This window comes from Theobroma cacao, chromosome 9 (genome assembly GCF_000208745.1).
Source record: "Theobroma cacao cultivar B97-61/B2 chromosome 9, Criollo_cocoa_genome_V2, whole genome shotgun sequence".
Lineage (NCBI taxonomy): Eukaryota > Viridiplantae > Streptophyta > Magnoliopsida > Malvales > Malvaceae > Theobroma > Theobroma cacao.
In genome coordinates, this window is record NC_030858.1 from 2,958,566 (window position 1) to 2,979,722 (window position 21,157).

The 21,157-nt window shown below is 36.8% G+C and overlaps 5 protein-coding genes across 8 annotated transcripts; 3 read left to right on the forward strand and 2 right to left on the reverse strand.

Moving 5' to 3' along the window:
• LOC18588105 (uncharacterized protein At4g33100) lies at window positions 390-2,404 on the forward strand. Its single transcript, XM_007012300.2, has 3 exons — window positions 390-618; window positions 709-793; window positions 891-2,404. Exons 1-3 carry the CDS (start codon window positions 527-529, stop codon window positions 996-998), a joined length of 285 nt encoding a protein of 94 aa, XP_007012362.2. The 5' UTR covers window positions 390-526; the 3' UTR covers window positions 999-2,404.
• On the reverse strand, window positions 2,759-5,632 carry LOC18588107 ((S)-coclaurine N-methyltransferase). Of its 3 annotated transcripts, none has more exons than XM_018127146.1 (9): window positions 5,532-5,632; window positions 4,923-5,268; window positions 4,696-4,804; window positions 4,373-4,597; window positions 4,186-4,285; window positions 3,987-4,097; window positions 3,750-3,833; window positions 3,468-3,526; window positions 2,759-3,324 (listed from the first exon to the last, which is right to left on the reverse strand). In XM_018127146.1, exons 2-9 carry the CDS (start codon window positions 5,098-5,100, stop codon window positions 3,132-3,134), a joined length of 1,059 nt encoding a protein of 352 aa, XP_017982635.1. In that variant the 5' UTR covers window positions 5,101-5,268; window positions 5,532-5,632; the 3' UTR covers window positions 2,759-3,131. The 3 variants fall into 3 exon arrangements, with proteins under 3 accessions (XP_017982635.1, XP_017982634.1, XP_017982633.1); XM_018127145.1 differs by having other exon boundaries at window positions 5,389-5,543; XM_018127144.1 differs by lacking the exon at window positions 5,532-5,632 and having other exon boundaries at window positions 4,923-5,357.
• Window positions 5,704-10,258, forward strand: LOC18588108 (protein PLASTID MOVEMENT IMPAIRED 1-RELATED 2). 2 transcript variants are annotated; one of them, XM_007012304.2, is made up of 3 exons: window positions 5,704-6,002; window positions 6,110-8,472; window positions 8,902-10,258. In XM_007012304.2, exons 2-3 carry the CDS (start codon window positions 6,188-6,190, stop codon window positions 9,995-9,997), a joined length of 3,381 nt encoding a protein of 1,126 aa, XP_007012366.2. In that variant the 5' UTR covers window positions 5,704-6,002; window positions 6,110-6,187; the 3' UTR covers window positions 9,998-10,258. The 2 variants fall into 2 exon arrangements, with proteins under 2 accessions (XP_007012366.2, XP_017982631.1); XM_018127142.1 differs by lacking the exon at window positions 5,704-6,002 and having other exon boundaries at window positions 6,021-8,472.
• On the reverse strand, window positions 12,629-14,291 carry LOC18588110 (probable WRKY transcription factor 50). Its single transcript, XM_007012307.2, has 3 exons — window positions 13,931-14,291; window positions 13,691-13,832; window positions 12,629-13,278 (listed from the first exon to the last, which is right to left on the reverse strand). The coding sequence occupies exons 1-3, from the start codon at window positions 14,142-14,144 to the stop codon at window positions 13,155-13,157; spliced, it is 480 nt and encodes a 159-aa protein (XP_007012369.1). The 5' UTR covers window positions 14,145-14,291; the 3' UTR covers window positions 12,629-13,154.
• On the forward strand, window positions 16,476-21,050 carry LOC18588111 (probable 28S rRNA (cytosine-C(5))-methyltransferase). The gene is made up of 13 exons (XM_018128044.1): window positions 16,476-16,765; window positions 16,899-16,957; window positions 17,114-17,164; window positions 17,682-17,817; window positions 17,909-17,994; window positions 18,573-18,671; window positions 18,806-18,859; window positions 19,098-19,242; window positions 19,511-19,572; window positions 19,833-19,920; window positions 20,331-20,414; window positions 20,512-20,673; window positions 20,756-21,050. Exons 1-13 carry the CDS (start codon window positions 16,528-16,530, stop codon window positions 20,986-20,988), a joined length of 1,497 nt encoding a protein of 498 aa, XP_017983533.1. The 5' UTR covers window positions 16,476-16,527; the 3' UTR covers window positions 20,989-21,050.

Genomic DNA, 21,157 nt, shown 5'->3' on the forward strand with positions numbered 1-21,157 from the left:
TATCAATTATTAATATTTTAAATAAATTATCAATTATTAATATTTTAAAAATAAAATAAAATAAAAATTAATCATAATAATATTTAAATTAAATAAATGTTAATATTTAAATAATTAATTATTAATATTTTAATTAAATTTTAAATTATTAATATTTAAAAAATCTAATAAAAATAAAATATCGTATAAATAATAAATGATGTTTTTATCTTTTTATTTTCTATTCCTTTCTTATTTCAAAATTATTGTTACCAATCAAACATTACAATAAGTCATAATAATTAAATTAAATAATAACTATTCTATTATATTCCCACGTCATTTTATTCTCACGTAATAACTATTCTATTCTATTCTTGTATATTCCGTCAACCAAACGTATCATTAATAGTCTAAAAAAAAAGGTGTAATTGAAAATTGATGCCATCGTCAACTGCGGCGAAAGCCTGGGGTGCGGAAGACCAGAAGAGAAAGGAGGGAGATAAGCTTTGGGTGAATCGTTGGCAACTTTAGCAGCTAATGCGAAATGGGACTGAGCAAGAGAGACAAGAAAAGCAGCTCCACTGCAACATCGCCTTGTGCCCATCTCCGAGCTGCTTACCACAATTGCTTTAACAGGTCGCTTCTTCTTCTTCTTTTTCTGTTTCCTCTTATTACTCAATTTCCCTCAAACCCTTCTTAAGCCGTAGCTTCCTCTCTCAACTGCAGGTGGTACTCCGAGAAATTTGTGAAGGGTCAGTGGGATAAAGAGGAATGTATTTCTGAGTGGCAAAAATATAGAGCTTGTCTCTCTGTAAATCCCATCTTACTTTTTTTGTTTTTGGGGTTTTTCCCCTCTGGAATAAATTGCTTTCCTCGTTTTGTTTATTTGGTTTTGTTGTGTCGGACAGGAACATTTGGATGACAAGCATCTAAGTCGCTTCTTGGAAGCTGAAGGTCCTGTTGGATATGTTTTTCAAGAGGACAGTGGAAACCCAGTGGAGAATACTGCTAAATAGTGGCAAAGAGTTGAAGCTAACTCAATTGAACATTTTCATTATTTTGTCTATTGTGATTCCTTTTAATTGCATTATTTGAAATTTGATAAACTTATGTTCAAAGAAACATTGTGATTTATACAGCTGATGCTAGAGGAGGTTAGAGAAATATTATGGATAGGTGGTTGTTACTTGTTAAGATCTCAGGGAGGAACTGAATTATAAGTTATTTAATGGAACATAGACATAATCCGAATAGAGTCATTAGATAAAGTAGATGTAACATTGTTGGTGATGCCTGTCTCAGACAAATTGTGGAAAGCACTCCTAATAGCACCTTGATTCAGGTTGTTGATAGTGATCTGAGACAGGAAATTTAATCAGAAACTGCTACTGGTTTCAATTGGCTGCCACCTAAAACTGACACATTTTGTTTGAGTGCACGATGTATTACCTATTATGTGTATATCATGGGAAGCTTTACAAATTGTGCTCTGGTCATTGAACCAATTTGTCCTTGTTTAGTCTCACAACCTCAGACAGACTACATATAAGTAGCAGTAACACCATTGCTTCTTCTCTACTATCTTCTAAGTTGAGCATGACCCCATGCTACATCATATTTTTCTGATTTTGCTGGATTTTGATTCTACATTGTTTGGACAAGCTCTTGATTTTCTTTCACCCCTCCGAAATTTGTGCATTGTGTCAGTTAAAGAGGACAGAAAAGTCTTCCAGTCATCATCTCATGTTCAACACATATATCATGAGATGTTGATTTAAGTGATGTCTACTTCTGAAGGAAGAAGCATTGTCAGGAAACTTTGTTTTGGACTATGATTTCTATTTTCCATCTTGCATTCCTTTTATGCTGCAGTTTTTATGTGGATCACCTTTAAGAAAATCACAACATCTAGCTGAGTGGTGAGTACCTGACGTATTATCAATTATGAGATGTAATGAAATGTTGTATCTGCTAGAGGTTTTTATTTACTGCATGATAAGCTTTCTTCTCTCTGTTAATGGTTATTTCCTTTTATTGACTAAGGTAATTTTGGTTGTTTCTTCAGGCAATCAACATATACCATTTGTTAAAGCTGGTTGCAAGTAACAACCATCCTCAGTTGCAGATATTAATGATACAGCTACTCGCATGAAACTAGTTAGTTTTTGCTTAAATTGCCCTGAGGAGTATTTTAGTTGTTTCATTTTATAGTGAGGATTTTGGTAGATAAGAACTTGATAGAGAAGGTGAAAAAATCAAGCCCAGTGTCGAAGTACTTGTTAAGATAGTTGAATTTGTTATCTTTCAAAAAAAAAGATAGTTGAATTTGTTGGTTCTGATGCAGAAAAACTCAATTGGTATTGATTGTGACAAGGAAATTCATTTGATAATTTTAATTGACCAATATGAATTTTGATGCAGACGTTTATTTTGCTGAAATTCATGATAAGCGTTATTATTTCTATTCTTATATATCATTTCAGTAAAACTTCACCATAGGAGTAAAGATCCAGGGATGTGTGATCAGCGGGGAGATCCAACAGAAGTCTTGTACCTCTGTTAACAAAAAAGACCCTTTCTAAACTCCACAAAGTTTCAATCTCAAACTATTTTTGTTTCGTTGCATGAATTTAAATTATGCACTCTCCACTTTGCTCAATAGATAGTTACATCTGCAACAGTCCTGCCTTTAGTCACCCAACACAGTCCAAAAACATGTCAGGGTAAGACTTATTCTTAATAATGAAAGAGCTTATATTGATATCCAGGCCTTAGATATTCTCTTATATTATGTATACTCCCTGAACTCCCACAAAGGGGCACTGGTTAAAATTGAAATTAAACAATAGTAACTAGTAAGGATTAACTTAACAAATAAAAAACTAGCAAGGATTACTAACATATAAGATAACAGCACCAAGTAAAACATTGGAAAAAATAGGCTATTTTGGTTCCTGATGCGGTTGTTACAGCTTTCTTGGAATACAAGAGCCCTGGAAGACCAATTTCATCAGGTATGAATATGTTATTCAACAATTCTGGAGTTCCTGTTATAGAAGTAATAATTGCATATAGCAGCCTTTTATTGCAAAATGAACATACTTTTATCCTCCAATGTTGGTTTCAGGTGGAAAGGAGCATTGACTGCTTCATTTCTTTTTGAATAGGAATAGTGCAACCATCCATTCTTCTCCATTATTGTATCCAAAAAGTTCTGCAACAGCGATAAAGAATGTTCTCCAATAGACGGTCCATTTGACAGCCTGATCCTTGCCATAGGTTGACTCCATTATTGGCTTAATGGAAGCCAGGTTTTGGTCCATTCTCTTGAGCCACTCTTCACTGCAAAACAAATTTTCTATGAGAATGTTCAAACTTTTAACAGGGAAAGAACTTTTCTAGCCTCAAAGTTCGTTCTTAAACAAATCACTATAGCTGTTGTTAGTGTCTGATGAATTTTGGTTTTACAGAATAACTTCTCTCACCTAGTCTGTGCATAATGTTTCCCATTCACAAGCCAATGATTGACAACAGAAACATCATCCTGCATACATATGATGAACAAGAAGCCATCAACAAGTGATTTAGCCCATGCTCAAATATGCATATTCCTTTACATGGTTAGGCATCATGGGAAAACTTTTTTTTTTCCTTTATTAGTCAGGAATAGTCAAAATCAAGTGCTGTTGATCTCAATTTTCAGAATTCATAGCATATATGAGATGCAACAAAACCGCAAACTCCATCGTGTGGAGTGTAAACCTTACCTGGAAATAAAGAAGCAGATTAGCTGAAGGCATTGTACCTCCTGTGAAGAAGTACCTAGTTATCCAGTCATCTTCATTTATGTCCTAGATAAGAATGTTTGAGAAAATACTGTCATATCAGCTAAGAGCCTTATAATTAAAATAAGTTCATAAAATTGTCTGATGTCTACTTATTGCCTAAACCCGTATTAGCAATGTCAATAAAGGTCACGCAGCAGAATCAATTTATATGCATACCTCAAAGTGGTAAGCAAATGCTTTATGGCAGAAATAATGAACAAAAAGAAGACTATCCTGTTTCATCCACTTGGATAGCGTCTTGAGAAGATCCTGATAGTTCTTCATATGCTGTTAAAAGAAACCACAATTAGTTTAATTTCCAACTATCAACAGTAACTCTGTGTAGTAGCACGTACTGACAGCAAAAACAATTAACCTCAAACATTTCAATGGAATATATCCTGTCGTATGATGCCTCCATTTCAAATGAGCTTATGTCTGCAACAATGATCTCCACATTCTGTAACTGATGATCCCTGTTAAGGTAACAAAAAATAGTTTCAAAACTCAAAGCAATTAACATGTTAATACTATCATTTATACATAGCAAGTAGCATATTTACCGGCATTGCTCCTCTATAAAAGCTTTCTGTGTGGTGGAATTGCAGATTCCTGTGACCCTGCAATTGGGATATTTCCGGGCAATGTGCAGAGAAAGTGAACCCCATCCACACCCCACATCAAGAACTGTGTGCCCATCTTTCAATTGCGACCTCTCACAGTACAGCTCTAACATTGCTTCCTCAGCATCCTCCAAAGTTCTCGACCCATCAGAGAAGTAACAACAACTGCATCATTCCATACATGACAACCATGTAAGCCAATAACTATAAAACACAAATATCGAACTCTTCCAACTTGAAGAACGTAAAAGGAAACAAAGCACCTGTATTTGAAGTTCTTCCCAAGAACCAACTTGAAGAAAGATGTTGGCAGTTCGTAATGTTGAGTTTTAGGCTTATCTGTCTTGATAGCTATAGGCATCTCCTTTAAAGCTGCAATGTCAAATTAACAAACAGGTCAATGGAACACAACAACATCAAATCAGGGTAAGCCAAAAAACAGAAAAAAATCAAAGAAAAAGTTACTATAGCATTTAACAAATGTACGTACAGTGAGCGAATTGGAGGAGGTCAGAGAGTTGGAGTTCAATGGAGGGTCTATAACCAGAGCGGAGACGGCTAGCCAAGAGCAACCGTGTTAGCCTCCTTATAACAGCATCAGGCAGCAAATTCCGCTCCAGAGAAGCCAACATCAACCGCACCGTTGCATCATAAGGCGCCTGCATCATAATTTTCCGTCTGCTGAGAATACAAGTGCTTCAATTATCTGTTGGTGTTGGGTAAGATACAAAGGACAACCCTAGTTGCCGTCTATTGCTGGTAAGCTGCCTAAAATTTGGCGTCACGGACATGGGGCTTTTGGGCTTTGTCTTGAACCTTTCTGGTAGGTAAATGGCCTGGGAATCAGAATCATAAATCCAGATCTTTTCATTAGTAAATGGATGTTAGAAAACTCACAAGAAATCCAAAATGACAAGCATTTGACATGCAATGTGTAAATTGAGTTGAAATATCACCAATCAAGTAAACCCACAATAGGAAACTCAATTGATAGAAAACTGAGTGAAATCAATCAAAACATCTAAAGGAAAAGTTGAAGGATATAGATTGAAAACTTTAATTTCCTGGTTGTAGTAGATTAAAACAAACAAAGAATAACCTGTCGGTGGATGATGACACGCTAGTGGTCAGCCCTGTAAATACCCAAACAAAGATCACTATTGTTCATACTTAGCAATCCAACGGCAAGAGAACCCATTCTTTAGATAATAAGATGAGATCGACGACACTGTATCCGAACTCTATTATAAAATTAGATATAGAAGACTGTTTTTGCTGCCTCAGTTTCACCAACGAGTCAAAGTACAAGCTGTTCATACAAAGACAAAAACACATCTTTTTCCACTTTTGTCCCGGGAAAATTTTCCGGGAAAATACAGGGAGAACAGGATGAACATTAGACGATCCCAAGAAAATACCAAATATGCCAACGACTTGGTTATCATTTTTTCATTTCATTCAAAGGAGAGTTTATTATTCCTTTTGTTTTTAGTTCAAAGCTAAGCCACTGAAATCGATCAAGGTTTTAGTTTACTGTTTCATCTGACAGGCAAAGAGAATCGTATTTCAAGTAAGTAAATTTTAGTTTGCTTTGATTAGTTCCTTTCTGGGTTTTCAATGATTTATCTTGTAATTCATTTTTTTCTTCCTTTTTGGTGCATGACTTAACGCTTCAAGTGGGTTGTTGAAGATATCTGGGGAGACTGAATTTGTTTAGAATTTCTGTTATTGCGGTTTATAACCGTCTTTTGTGGAATGGAGAAAATGAACTCCAAAATGGAGCTTGATAAGAATAATTGTGGTAGTGATTCTAATAATGGTCAGTTGTTGCGTGACATTGAGGAAATAAGTAGAGCCCTTTACTTGCAAAAACCCTCATCAAAAGCTTTGGTTACCACATCAAATGTTAGATCTAAATCTGTTGGAAAAACCTGTCTTTCAGAATCAAAATCAAAGCAGGACTCAAGAAACCCCTGTGCTGATGTGATGCAGAAGGATAAGAAATCATCATCATTGTGGAATTGGAAGAAACCCTTGAAAGCATTAACTAATATTAGGCGTCATCGATTTGATATTTGTTTCTTTTTCCATGTGCATTCTATTGAAGGCTTGCCTGCCTATTTAAATGACTTTAGCTTATGTGTGCATTGGAAGAGGAAGGATGAGGTATTGTCTACTCATGCAGCGAGGGTTGTGGGTGGAATTGCTGAATTTGAAGAGACGTTAATGCATAAATGTTATGTGCATGGTAGAAGTGGACCTCACAATGCAGCAAAGTATGAGGTGAAGCTTTTCCTTATCTATGCTTCCATTGTTGGTGCTCCAGGGAATAGTATAGGGGAGCATTGGATTGATCTCACAAGGCTGTTACCACTTACTTTGGAGGATTTAGAAGGGGAGAAAGGCTCAGGTAAATGGACAACAAGCTTTAAACTTTCTGGCAAGGCTAAAGGTGCTACACTAAATGTCAGTTTCAGTTTCTTGGTAACTAGGGACAATTTAGTTGAATCTAGTGGCAACATGAATGCATCGAATTTTATAAGTCTAACAGAGACCGGGTCAAGTGCAATGGGACACGGTGGAGGTCTTCATGCAAGTAATGGGAATGGGATGCTTCACCATGTTGGTACTGTTCCAAGTACTGTAAACCACAGGTCTTATCTGTCACCCTTGTCTGTTGATATAAAGTTTGGTACTGAAGTGTTGCCAAATTTGGGAGTCGAACTTTCCAAATCTATAAGTTTTTTATATCAGAAACTTAATGAAGGGAATTTCCACAGCCCATCAGGCTTAGATAAATTGTCCGAACATGTCGAGCCTCCGAAACCTAATTCTGAGTCCACTAAAGGCATATATGAGTATGAAAACATTGACTTTTTTGTCATTGATCAGGGTGTAGAAATGTGTCAAAAAGATCCATCTAAATGTGAACAAAGTGATATTCAGATTATTGATGGCTCTGCCATCGAAACTATCAATGTGGATGAGATCCTTAAAGATTGTGACTCGGATGTTGATGAGGAGGCAGAACATGTTTTAAAGGTCCACAGCTCCAGTAGTTGCAAGGAGGTAGTGGTAGATGACTGTAGACAAGAAAAGAGAAATATATGGTCCAAACCAGTGACTGTGCAAGAGCTGGAGTCAGCTTTTCAAGACATGTTGCTTACAGAATCATCAATATCAGAATCTCCATCTGCTTTGGACGAGTTTATTGAGCATGAAAAGTTTACGGAGGTTAAATCAAATTACAAGGCTAGCAAAGTGACAAAGAAATGGCTAAGTTTGGATGAAATTGCTGACACTGTGGCTACTGATTTCTTAAAGATGCTGGAAATTGAACATGATCCATTTAGCTCGAATTCTGATAGTGCTCTTGAATCTCCTAGAGAGCGTCTGTTGAGAGAGTTTGAAAATGAAGCCCTTGCCTCTGGTGACTTCATCCTAGATTTTGGTGCAGGAGGAGAGGAGGCAGAAATTGGTTCCACCACTCCTGGCTGTGAGGATATCTATGAAGATTTTGCTTTCTCTCCAGTTATTCTGCCCAGTGAGGAGCAGAAGATGGAAAGTCTGTCACTGAAAAACAGAAGGAAGGTCAACATGCTTGAAAACTTAGAGACTGAAGCTTTGATGCTTGAGTGGGGCTTAGATGAGAAGGCATTTCAAAGTTCTCCACATGTACAAACTGACGGATTTGGAAGTCCAATTGCGCTTTCCCCAGAACGAGGTGAATTACCTCCACTGGGAGATGGCTTTGGACATTTCATTCCAACAAAGGATGGAGGTGTTCTGCGATCCATGAATCGGTCACTTTTTAGAAATTGTAAAAATGTTGGGCACTTGGTCATGCAAGTATCTAGAGCAGCTGTATTTCCTGCAAGATTGGGTACTGATATTATGGAGATATTACAAAACTTGGCTTCACTTGGAATTGAGGACTTGTCCTTGCAGGTAAAGACAATAATGCCTTTGGAGGATATTACTGGGAAAACATTGCAACAAGTTGTGCTGGGAGCCACGCCTAGGGCTGTTGTGCGAGAGAGGTATGTAGTCTTGTCAATTGCATGATTTTTTTTTTTGAAAAGTAGGCATTTCATTTAACAACAGGGAATCACAACAAAACCCTGTTAGAAACAAGGTCAGCACCGTATTTTAAGTTATGGTTTTAAGTTGCTATTAGACCCATATCAACTAATAATCCAGTCTTTGCAAGAAGAACACACAACAACAAAAGTATCCCAGCCATTCCCTATACAAAACACCCTTTCCAACAAAAACACAGGGTTCATGACAGATCCTATACATCAATTCAACCAAAAATCACATATCCTGTCACGTCAGTCAATTGCATGAAATTATGAAGTAATCTTGTTTTCAGTTTCTCAATTTCTTTTTTTTTTTCCGTTTTTCTCTTTTATCCTTCTTTTGCTTCTTGATATGCCTGTTTTATTAATTCAAAATCATTATGACAGGCGGGTTGAGTTGCAGCAAGAATCACTATGCGATCAGGATTCATTTTATCAGAGAAAGGAAGTTGAAGGATTTCAATGTTGCTGGAGCTATGATAATCTAAGCTCAGGCCTCGTTGGTGGTGAGATGAGCCCAGGTTGTATATCTTTGGAAAACCTTGTTCCATCAGCCATGAATAGGATTGAAGCCCTTACAATAGAGGGTTTGAAAATTCAATGTGGCATGTCAGATGAGGATGCACCATCAACCGTCAGTCCTTTGTCCTCTAGCAATAAGTATTTTATTACAGGAAAGGATTCAAAGTTTGGTAAGTTTTTCAGTTTGGAGGGAGCTGCAGGTTCACAGTCTCTGGATTTCAGAGATGATGTTGATGATGTTAATAGATTAATGGGTCTTTCGATAGCATTGGATGAGTGGTTAAGGCTGGATGCTGGAATTATTGGTGATGAAGATCAAATAAGTGACCACACGATGCAGTTGCTTGTGGCTCATAAAGCCAAGTGCATTGATTTGGTTAGTGGAATATTGACAAAACATGTTAACTTGGGTAAAGCATCTTGTAGAAAGCATGGGTTGTTGGGGAACAACTTTACGCTAGCTCTCATGGTGTTGCTTAGAGATCCCCTTCGAAACTATGAACCAGTTGGCACGTCAATGATGGCTTTAATTCAAGTAGAGAGGGCTTCTGTCCCTCTAGAGCAAGGAATCTGTAGCACAGAGTCTGAAGGAGATCAGGAAGAGAATCCTGAAGAGGATGGGGAGGAAAAAAAAGAAGGTACTCCATTTTTCAAAATCACCGAGGTCCATCTTGCTGGGTTAATTACTGAGCCTGATGAGCAGTACCTTTGGGGTACTAAAGCACAGCAACAGTCTGGGACCCGCTGGTTGCTTTCTAGCGGCACGGCTAAGTCCAATATGAACACATTTTCAAAGTCAAAGGCCATTGTAAAATTCTACCCACCGGTGATGAGAAAGATGCAGGCTAGGAATGTGCTGTGGAGTCTAACCTCTAATGTTCATGAAGCAGAAACTGGTTGGAAAGAATTGACAGATTTGGGCCCACATTCTAGAAACCCTAATGTCATCTTTCCAAAGTAAGGTGTCAAATTTGTTGTAGGTTGCAGTTTTTGACTACTCTAAGTGGAGCATTTACTAAGAATATGCCTTCATTTGTAGAGTTAACAGTGTAGGGCATTTCATTATTTCTGTATGTATGTATTAAGTTTTTCTGCACTTAGTTGGCAAGCTGTACAGCCCAGTAGGAAATCTAATTTGCATTTTTATGTCTATATACATGTAATCAGTTCATGTCCATTTGATAAATGTAGCATATAGGGAAAGTTTCCTGGATTTTCTGTGCCTCTTGTTCTCTTCCAATACTTTGTTAATGATGCGATGAAGTCACATGCTCACCACAGGTCTATAATTATATTGATGATTCCGGTTGTTATTAGAAATATCAAGTGGTGCAAGTGTCAATACCGTCCATTTTTTTCTATGGGTTTAGCAACAGATCTTGGAACCAGAGCAAAAGAAGAGAGGCGGACTTTCTTCCCCATAGTTTCTCTTTTGTTTCGATTTTTTGGGTCCAAATATTGGATATCAGAGTCAACACATCCCTTCCCTATCAAAGCTGCAAATCTACCGTAGTATAGAAAGGTAGTGCAAATGAGAGATATCCGTAAAGGCACCTTTTATTGGTTTTAGAATCCTCTGATATTGTCGCATAAAACGAGAGAGCAGCTTTATCTTTAATGGACACACCAGGGGTAGGCGATGCAGCGAAATTTTATTGAGTTCTTGGCTTAGTCTCTTTAGAGTGTCGTAGCATTGATGGATGCTCATTTACTGTTCTTCAAAGTGGAAATAAAGATTTTCTTGCATAATTATATGACAAAAAGAGAACTAAAACGAAGTTTTTGACAAAAGAAAAGTTATGGAGATTATGACAATTGCCCATGTTTCATCTTTCCCTGCCTCTCTGAATTTAAAGTCGAGAAAGAACTTCTACCAGTGATGGATTCTAGTCTTCACTTTTGAGCAACAGGCAGTTTTGACTTTTGATACAATGGAAAACATGGAATTATGCACTATTTAAGATATAGTCTTTCAACCCTGAAGAGACTGCTGAAGTGGGTTAGCAGACTTAATTGCGGCAATTAATCCATTGTATTAGGGAAAATGCTTGGACTAATTATGAGGTCAAATCTGTTCTGCCCCCGGAAAGAACTTTGATATTTTCCTGCCCCGGCCCAGAGTTTGGAGACCATATGGCAGCAATTCAGAAGCCCTCAAGTCGCTTGCCTTACTGATAATATTCTTTTGTGGATGAGACTATAATTGCTTTTTGGAGTGATTTCAAACTTTGATCTTTGACTTGAATTTCTCTTTCTGCACGTTTGTGGCTGTTATTGCTGGGACACAGAATTTAACCTATGAAAGGATCGATTGTTTGAACAGAGAAGTTGCCTCTTGGATATTAAGGAGGTTCAAGATTTTTTCCACAGAGCACCAGAAAAGGGTTATACTGGAAGTTCCTATTTGCCAGCATGGGGCGAAGGGGAAGGTTGTGTGGCCTATTACAGAAAATGGGCAATATTCTGTTAAATCCGGATAAAGCACATTAAACGTTCTGTCAGAGATGATAATTCTAAGGCAGCATCATCTTCCTATGTAATTGACAAGAAAATTTGGAATCTAAAGGCACTTAACTTCCTCTGGGGAGTGTGCAACAATGTAGTTGCTACTAGAGAAAATCTTTGGAAAAGGAAGGTGGTGAGTTCTCCAAGCTGTCAAATTTGTGGTATTGACCAGGAATCAATTGAACATGTTATTTTGCGTTGTGGGTGGGCTAAGCAAGTATCGCTTGGGACTCCTTTGGCTCTGAGAATAAACACACCCGTGGGAAACAGGTTTGAATCTTGGCTGTTGTCACTTTGGGGGTAATATCAAGGACATAAGACTGAAAGGAACCATCATGACCAGACTTTTGGTTTATCAGTTGGACAATTTGGACGACTATATGTGAAGTTGCGCTTGAGCTTTCCTCCCCTAACCGTATCAGCATCATTACAAGAGCAGAGGCTGTAATTACAGAATTTTTAAACACCATGGCAGTTGCTCCTAACAGTTCAACAAATGAGAGTAGGCAGGCAATGTTGAATGAAGAGAGGTGGAAAGCCCCTCCTGTACGATGGATCAAAACAAATTGTGATGGAGCCTTCAGTCAAGAGAGTAAGGAGGCTGGAATTGGAGTTGTAGCTCGAGATAATACGGGTTGTACAATTGATGGCATTGGCAGAAACATCTGCGCAGAGTCAGGTATTTTCGTGGAGGCAGAGGCTTTGAGACAGGGAGTCCTTTTGGCAAAAGAAAAGGGTTTTCAGCTAGTGATCCATATGACACCCAAAGGTGCTTATAACGGAATTGCAAAAGAAAAGCAGTAGAGAAACAAATGAAAGTTGCTGCCAATAGCGTGGGATATTGGAAAACTAAGACAGCAAATCAGATTTTCCAAGCTTAGTTTGGTTTCAAGAACTGCTAATCAAGCAGCAGATTGGCTTGCAATCCAATCAAAGAGAATGGTGTCCTGAGAAATGAAAGCAACTCCATCATCTTTGGTCTTCATTCTGGATAAGGATGGATTGCCTGGGCCAACATGATTTGTTTTCTAGTTTCCTAGTACAACTAGAGTTTTCAGAATCTCGTATGGAGGCTGCGTTACTGATATGGACTTAAAGTGATTGATTTGCAACAAAATTTCCAATCTTTTTTGGCCAAAAAAGAAAAAAAAAAGAACGTCACCAATCGAATCAAACAGTTCAAAAGAATCTCATGTAAGATTTTACCGTCTCCAAGCTTGATTTTCTGTCTCCTAGCAACGTCTACCAATCCTGAACAAATTGGTATTTGTGTTCACTAATCTTGCTTTGTGCGGTTAACACGTAACAGGCATCCTTCTGTCAAAGTCACCAATGCTATCAGCTTATAATTAAAATCTATCAGTTGAAAACGGGGAGTGAAACTCAGGGTTCTGCCAGCCAACAAATTATACATAATAAAGCAATAGAAAGAAATAAAGGTGGCCAAACCCCATGTATTCCGATCCTGAGATCTTTAGTTTTCTTAACCATACATGAATTGAGTATCATGCTGAGGATCATGTGATCGATGCATATGTAGGCCTTCTGCAGGAGTACTGGCTGTAGGATATTAACTGTCAAAGAACTCGATGGAACCTGAGAAAACCACTGGTTCAAGAAGCGCTTTGGTGATTATGGATCCCCTCATAAGTTGTAACTACATAACTTGGATCCTCTCTGTCTCTTTCAACTCTTTTCTTCACGGTGCACCCTTCAACAGAACATCTATAATAGTTCCTGTTAATCAAATAATAAGAAATGAACTTCTGAGAGTTTAAGTTGGTCTCCTACGACTTGGTGCTACAGTCTCAAAATCATACGTTAAACAGGTACTCTGGCAGCACTATTATTATATAGAATCTAGCAGTATTTCATCTTCTATTTATTTTGTTAATGGACGATACGAAGATCTTTTAAATTAGTTTGGCTTTGATTCATGAGAGTATTGGTCAACAGTAGTTATCATCTAAGAAAACTGCTATGTCCAAAACTCCCAACGAATTTGAATAATCGGAATATATCTGATCTTAGCTGGCTTAATTGCAGCCTTTGTAGAAAATTATTACATGCCGCAATGATTAATCGTAGTTAACTAATATAATGAAACCTCTGAGTTGAAAGATTAAAAGCATACAAGCATAGGAAATACCTTGGGTTTGGGCTGTTCTTCACCATCTTCTTCCCATATTTCCTCCATCTGTACCCATCATCAAGTATCTCAACCTCTGACTTGGTCCTGAATGCATATCTTTCTTTGAATTCCCTCCTCTCCCTGATAGTTTCACTTTCTCCTGTTAACACAAGTAAAACAAGGAAGAAGGATGATTCTCAGTGACAACAGACTAATATAGGAACTTAAGATGTAGGTAATGAATTTTCCTACTGTTACCAGCTGGTCCTTGAAGGAGGCTGCTAGCACCAGCAGAATCATTAACTTCATTGGCTTGATTAACAGGATTCTCAGTTGTCCCTGAGCTGATTGCTTCAGGACAATCCTCCAGCCAACTGTCAAAAGTGAAGTAATCGTCAGGGAACTCAAAATTGGATTGATTGGCATGATCACTTTCTGGTGAGTCTGGCGGTTTAAAATTGACAGTAGACATCTAGATATCGAAAACAAAGGACTAATGTCTAACAGTTTTCGATAATGGTATACATATATTATTCCTATATGGCTTTATCAGCAAGGTGGCTTCGCCATGACCTTCCTGTGATATTGCAGGAAGCTTCAATGTTAATGCTGAATGCCTAAGAATTGAGATATTTGGGGCCCAGGTACGTACCTTCAAGAAGTTATATGGAAGTGGGGGCCTCCCAAAGGATGACTTGAGAGGAAGACTTCCTGCATTTGTTTGTGTGAATTTAGCTTCCAGTCTCGTGCTTAGACCAACCCCCTTCACAACGGTGTGAGAGAAGACAAGTCAAAAGTGATTGTGACTTGAAGATGATAAGATTATTCTGAGCTCTACATGTAGCTTGCTCCTCCCCCACCCAAGAAAAGGAAGAAAGTTGCTAAATTCCATCAGGAGCAGCTGGATTTTGCAGCTATATTTAGCGCCCAGAAGACTGAAGGCGATTGGCTATATGTGTGAATTATAAGATGACCAAAGACTTGATCGTTCAAAAGAGAATTATAGTGTGAAAGGACACCTAAGACCAGTTTGTCTTGACTGATTGCATGCAATACAGCAGACAACCAATCAAAAGGAACGACATAGTCGCCACAAACGAACTCTAAACCATTGCTCCCGATGACCTAATTAATTTTTACTTAACAGAAGGCAAAGCCGGTCAATTATCATCTTGGTCATTAACAAAGACTACCTATCCCTGTTGTTCACCATAAGGGCAGGCTACTTGACCACACCCCGAAGTTACACATGCAACTTCCATTGTCAGTGTAAGCTTTCCTAAGTTTCCCTGGGTTCTGACCAACTGATTGGCTTGATCACTCCCTATTTATTTATTTGTTTAGCGTCAGCTGTCGTAAAACCAATTTTTAAAATGACCTCCTGATCGAAAAAGGTGTAGTCAACAACCATCTTTGGCATAGTTTGCCTTTAGTGTCCAATCACCCCAAAATACTCCATTGTTTTCAACCATACCTCGTTCCTGGAAGCCAGACTGCAGACTCCGGAGATAGGGCATTGAGATGGTGAAATGAAGATAAAGACAACAATATCATCTTTATACCACAAGGAAGCTCATACATAATTCTGTGTGATTTGACAGGACTATTTAATTATGAGAATTGGCTCATATGGAATTGGCTTATTCATACGTTGCTTTCATCAATTCATTTCTCGTTTTGATAAGTTTAGTTAACGCAACATAATACACGGTCCCCTTCTTATGGAGTCATGTATATATATATATATAGCTTATTTTAGGTAAAANATTTCATATGTAGGTAGCATGTAAACGGTGTTTCGTTTTAAAATCAAATAAAAAAACCATTGATGCACGGTACATGTTACATCAAATAGTACAACTTTTCGAGTCACTTTCCATCCTATTGGAAAGCGGGGAAAGTAATCTTTTAATTTTTATTCTTGACTAAGAAAATTGGTGAATATGAAATTAAAAGATATAATACTTTAAAATATTTTTAAACTATTTTAAAAAAATTAAATAAATTTTATTATTCTATTACTTTTAATTAAGTTTTTGTATTTTTTTATTTTGAGTCAAATAAACTTTCGTGATTAACAATTACTAATTAAAACGTCACTAGTCATTTTTATGTTATATGATACTGATGTAGATAGCGAAAAATGTCATGTGACTATATCATTATGCTACATTAATATACCGTATCATCCTCCATCATAAAATATTAACATGTCATATCAGCACCACGTGACATATTAATTAATATTAGTGTGTCAACTATTAGTTATAAAAGTTTATTTGATTTAAAATAAAATTATAAAAATTTAATTAAACGTAATAAAAAATAAAAATTTAGTTAATTTTTTTAAATAATCTAAATTTTTTTTTAGATATTATATCTAAATTAAAATAAAAAAACTTTTTTAGTACTACAATGTTAAAGCCAAGTCTTAATTATTACAACATTAAATTATTTTTTACGTTAAAAGTGTTAAAAGGATTGAACTTAATTTGAGCATAAATCTAACCAATTTGAGAGTTTAAACTTTTGATATTAGAATAAAATTTTATTATTTTTTTATTAATATTATGATATTTAAAAATATTTATGATTTAAAATTCTATTTAGGTTACATATATTTAAAATAGCCATTCCAAAATATATATATTTCGAATAAAATCAAATAAACATTTTATTTAAATAATAAAGTAATATTTTGGGCCAATCTTGGGCTGCAAATGTATTTCCTAGGCCCAATGGAAGAACGGCGCGTGTACACCTCTAGTCTTCTAAGCAAAACGGTGCGTTCCAATGCAAGTTGTAGGGGTAGAGTTCAGGTTTCTCTCCTCCCTCCTTCCCACTCTCTAGCAACAATGGCACGTTTCAAGGCGAAGCAACCGTCCGGGGCCACCGAGAAACCCAAGAAGCCTCGGATGAGGAGTGCCGAGAGGTCAGCATACTTCGCCAGGAGGGAGGCGGCGAAGGTACTACGGTCCGTTCTCCAAGGAGACGCTCGTCGACGAGCCGTCGGCTCCATAAAGTCCCTCGTTTATAGCCCTTCTGTTAAGAACAAGAAGGCTACTTTCGCTCTCGTTTGTCAAACCCTCAAACGTAAGTTAAGTTTGTCCTTCTCTCTATTTCCATCAATGCTTCTGTTCAATGAAGTGCTCTATTTTTTGCATCTTTAAAATATTACAGCTAATTCATTGTTTATTTTTCATTTTGGGGCTTGATTTTTATTCAGATCTTCCTATAATTAAGGATGTGTTGGAGGCTGCTAACGTTTTGAATAGTAGATGGAAGGTAAAAAAATTTATGAGTTTTGAGGAAAACAATAGAAATGAATTTTTTTTTACCGTCCCTTGCTTGTAAACTTTTAACTGGAATGGTGGTAAGTGGTAGGTAACTGCCGCTTAGTAGAAGTGTTTGATAATGGTGATTATTATTGTGATGTTGCAGAGGCAAGAGGAATTGGTTTACATAATCACATATGATATTCTTTTTGGTCAGGTAATATTTTTGTATCTTCATTAGCTTCACATATTTCACATTTTACATTTGCTCTCGTCATATTGGCCACATTCGGGGCAATGCATGAACCTTCTCTGAAACATGAGCAAATTCTTCAATTCTAATGGTTCCATAGTAGGAGAAAGCAGGAGTTCTAGTCTCTTAAAACATAATAAATTTAGTGATAATTAAGCCGTTCTATGTCAGATGATGATGCTTTGTGTTCAGGCTTACAGAATCTTCTGCCTTCTAAGAAAAGCTTTATTTTGAATGCAAATAAGTGAATATGGTATTGGTTAGCTTTGTTTCTGCTGAAGTCCTGAATTTCTAATATTGTATCACTCAGTTAATGTGAATAAGTGAGTTATGCTGAGGAGTTGGACCAATTTCTTTTAAGTAATAGTTTGGCAATTGTTTGCTAAATGGTGTATACTTTAATGTGCTATGTTTCCCAAGGTTCTGTATATTTGTTGTTACACATGTGTGGTAATCTTGTGGTATAAATTCTGATTTCTAGGAAATTTCATTTGTTGGTGATGCGGAGAAATTTCTAGTACAGAGGAAAGTTTCTCTTCAGTCTGTTTTAGCTCGGCTTTTAGTGAGGAAAAAAGTGAAGCGCATTGAAGACTTGATATATCTTTATCAGACTCCTGGTATGCGTCAAGATGTTTTCTTACATCCAAGTGCATCATTCTGTTGCTTTTGAAATCATTCCTTGATGTACAGCTTATTTGTCTATTGCAGATGTTTCAAAGCCCCGCTATGTTCGGGTGAACACGCTTAAAATGGGTGTTGATTCTGCCTTAATTGAATTAGGGAAACAATACATGGTACTTTCTGAAAACTATGCTAAAGCTAAACCTTAGTGGGGTATATTGAATTATTTTGAATGTTTTCATAGGTACAATGAAGTAATATGAGTGAAGTAAGTGCAACATGCCATTAACCAGAGTCAATCTCTGATGAAACTAACTCATTGCCACTTGTTAGATTATCTTATTTTTGGTATTTCTACAGTTCATGTTTGCCTCAGTAGTAACCTTTTCTTTATTCTTTCTTATGTTTTTACATACTTTGCTGCTATCTCTAGCCCGCATCTACTTTTGAGGCCCTTAGTGGGGTATATTGGATTATTTTGAATGTTTTCATAGGTACGATGAAGTAATGAGAGAAGTAAATGCAACATGCCATTAACCAGAGTCAATCTCTGATGAAACTAACTCATTGCTGCTTGTTAGGTTATCTTATTTTTGGTATTTCTACAGTTCATGTTTGCCTTTGTAGTAACCTCTGCTTTATTCTTTCTTATGTTTTTACATACTTTGCTACTATTTGTAGTGTGCATCTACTTTTGAGGCCAGTTATTGATGTGTTTTATTTTGTTACAATCTTTCTTTTCTTTTAATAGGTGCAGAAAGATGACCTGGTACCTGACTTGTTAAAGCTCCCACCAAAATGTGATCTTCATGATCATCCTTTGGTCATGAATGGAAGTGTGCTTATGCAAGTAAGTGTTTAATAAATTAATGAATAAGTGAGCATTATAGTTGTCTACTGTTGGAAAATTACTGTGACTATGCACTGAGAGCAGTTTCTCATTTTTTTGGTTTTTTTGTTTGATTCAAATTTGCAATCATATAGGGGAAAGCGAGTTCTATGGTGGCAGCAGCTCTGGGTCCTGAACCAGGATGGGAGGTGAGTTATGCTCATTGCATATTACTTGTTTATTTAGTGTTTTTGCTAGACAAAATTGCTACTTTATCTATTCTTTTTATATTGTTCCTTGTATATACAGTCATCCTTCTCTTACATTTGTCTTTGTTTAAAATTATCCTTCTCTATTTTGGTTATATGGTAGATGTTCATAAGGTTTGTGCTTGAATTTTATGTTGGCAGTTGTTTATAGTTTGCTTAATTCCAATTTTCTGTGAAGGTTCTTGATGCATGTGCAGCTCCAGGGAACAAAACTGTCCATCTTGCTGCTCTTATGAGAGGGAAAGGAAGGGTTATAGCCTGTGAACTGAATAAGGAAAGGATAAAACGTTTAGAAGACACTGTCAGACTATCTGGTGCACACAGTATCCTTACAGATATTGTTTGATCTTTTAGATTTATCTACTTAAGTACTAATACTTATTCTCTTTAACCCTGGTTGCTACCGTGGAATGGCCTGCAATATATGACTTGGAAGCTGCTCTGTTTGTAAAGCATTTTTTGACATTCTATCCTCATTTTTGTGATTTTCCATTTTCATTTGTTGTCATCTACTAGCATAGTTTGTGATCATTCTCATAGTTGCTGTATGAAGACCTTTGTGGTCGTTTCCCATTCTTAACTGGGTTGTAGATGTTGAAGTTCTACATGGCGATTTTCTAAGCTTAGACCCAAAAGATCCTCTCTACTCAAAGGTAAGCATGATCTGCTTTATGTCCTGGCAGTAGTTAATATTCTGTAGGTTTTACATGCCTTTTTCTAAAGACACAGATGTTTGCACTTTACTTTAAACTATAGCCAGTTGGGCTTTCAATTAAAGCCTAAGCATCTCATCCTGTAAGTGTGTGCAAGTTGTGTTCCTTGGTTGGAAACTTCAAATTGACCTTCTCTAGATTTCTTTTGACTTTATGGTTTTGTTTATTCTTTGCACTCTCAAGCAAATTTAACATTGCAGGTCTGTGCTATTCTTTTGGATCCTTCCTGCTCCGGATCTGGTACTGTTGCTGAGAGATTGGACCATTTGCTCCCATCTTATGCTGCAGGTAACTTGCTGATTCTTATATCTGTTAGTAATTTTATACATCTTTGTAGTATGTAAGAGTCTGGATTTTCTTAAGTCTTTTAATGTTAATAGTCTCTTCATTTTATTTTTGAATTTCGGTATCGTGGCAAACCCTAGAGCTATTACCTAATTACCTTTCCAAGTATTAAAATTACGGGAAAACAGTATGTATAGATGATGTAATTTTCTCATTGTGTATTGCTATGTATATTTCTGTTTACACTGTCATACGACATTATCTTCCACTTCATGTATCCTTCTGGATTTGCAGTCATTAAAATTTGATATTTCCAATCATAAAGAAGATGAATTATATGCTGCTCATTGATTATAACTCTGCCCAGAGTTGTTCCATTTTTTCTCTCTTATCTCCATATCAAAATTATGCAGGTCAAGTAGCAAATACCGATGAAGAAGAGAGACTGAACAAGCTGGCCTCCTTTCAAAAGAAGGCTCTAGCACATGCACTATGCTGTTAAGTGTTTTTTTTTTTTTTTTTCCTTCCTGTGTTTGTTTACTTTCCAAGTTTTGAAAACAGTTGGATATAAGTTTTTGATATTTTCTACTACAGTTCCACAGGTTGAGAGAGTTGTTTACAGCACGTGTTCCATCCACCAAATTGAAAATGAAGATGTTGTCAAGTCTATTTTACCACTTGCTGCATCCCATGGTTTCCAACTAGCAACTCCATTTCCCCAGTGGAATCGTCGCGGTCTTCCAGTGTTTGAAGGCTGTAAGTATTTTGTTCCGATAATATCCTTGTTGATCTCGAATGAATTCATGAGTTAAATCCTCGCTGCATTATTGCCATGTAGCTGAACATTTGCTCCGGACTGACCTAGTTGAGGACAAAGAAGGCTTTTTCATTGCCCTGTTCGTCAGGAAAGATAGAACCGTGTTGAAGCCTGATAGACCTGATTCTTCTCAGCTTAGTAAAAGGAAGAGACGTCTGAACAAGAACAAGGTGCCAACTCTGTTTGGTGGGATGTTTAAGATGTGGTTATATTGTAGACCAAATTTGAGGATTGACCAGAAAAATACGCCGTAATTAGGGCTTTAATAAAAAATTATTTTCCACTTAATATCTTTATTAAGAGAAAACGTGCTTAATTCTGTGTTTTCCAAAGTTGTTTTCTCATTATTTTAGAGTTTCTAAATGGCTTGGATTCTCTCCTTTTTCCCTTTTGAATAGCATAAACTCTCTTTGACTAATTTTT

What these genes read in the sequence shown, in the direction of transcription:
- LOC18588108 (XM_007012304.2), top strand. Translation starts at nt 6,188, where the DNA reads ATGGAGAAAATGAACTCCAAAATGGAGCTTGATAAGAATAATTGTGGT. An exon ending in AGGGCTGTTGTGCGAGAGAG is followed by an intron (nt 8,473 to 8,901) that starts GTATGTAGTCTT and finishes TCATTATGACAG; the next exon opens with GCGGGTTGAGTTGCAGCAAG.
- LOC18588107 (XM_018127146.1), bottom strand. Translation starts at nt 5,100, where the DNA reads ATGATGCAGGCGCCTTATGATGCAACGGTGCGGTTGATGTTGGCTTCT. An exon ending in ATCTGCTTCTTTATTTCCAG is followed by an intron (nt 3,527 to 3,749) that starts GTAAGGTTTACA and finishes ATATGTATGCAG; the next exon opens with GATGATGTTTCTGTTGTCAA. An exon ending in AAACATTATGCACAGACTAG is followed by an intron (nt 3,325 to 3,467) that starts GTGAGAGAAGTT and finishes TTTGTTTTGCAG; the next exon opens with TGAAGAGTGGCTCAAGAGAA.
- LOC18588105 (XM_007012300.2), top strand. Translation starts at nt 527, where the DNA reads ATGGGACTGAGCAAGAGAGACAAGAAAAGCAGCTCCACTGCAACATCG. An exon ending in TACCACAATTGCTTTAACAG is followed by an intron (nt 619 to 708) that starts GTCGCTTCTTCT and finishes TCTCAACTGCAG; the next exon opens with GTGGTACTCCGAGAAATTTG. An exon ending in AATATAGAGCTTGTCTCTCT is followed by an intron (nt 794 to 890) that starts GTAAATCCCATC and finishes TGTGTCGGACAG; the next exon opens with GAACATTTGGATGACAAGCA.
- LOC18588111 (XM_018128044.1), top strand. Translation starts at nt 16,528, where the DNA reads ATGGCACGTTTCAAGGCGAAGCAACCGTCCGGGGCCACCGAGAAACCC. An exon ending in ATGATATTCTTTTTGGTCAG is followed by an intron (nt 17,165 to 17,681) that starts GTAATATTTTTG and finishes TCTGATTTCTAG; the next exon opens with GAAATTTCATTTGTTGGTGA. An exon ending in GCTCCCATCTTATGCTGCAG is followed by an intron (nt 19,921 to 20,330) that starts GTAACTTGCTGA and finishes AAAATTATGCAG; the next exon opens with GTCAAGTAGCAAATACCGAT.
- LOC18588110 (XM_007012307.2), bottom strand. Translation starts at nt 14,144, where the DNA reads ATGTCTACTGTCAATTTTAAACCGCCAGACTCACCAGAAAGTGATCAT. An exon ending in CCTCCTTCAAGGACCAGCTG is followed by an intron (nt 13,833 to 13,930) that starts GTAACAGTAGGA and finishes TTGTGTTAACAG; the next exon opens with GAGAAAGTGAAACTATCAGG. An exon ending in AAGAACAGCCCAAACCCAAG is followed by an intron (nt 13,279 to 13,690) that starts GTATTTCCTATG and finishes TTTGATTAACAG; the next exon opens with GAACTATTATAGATGTTCTG.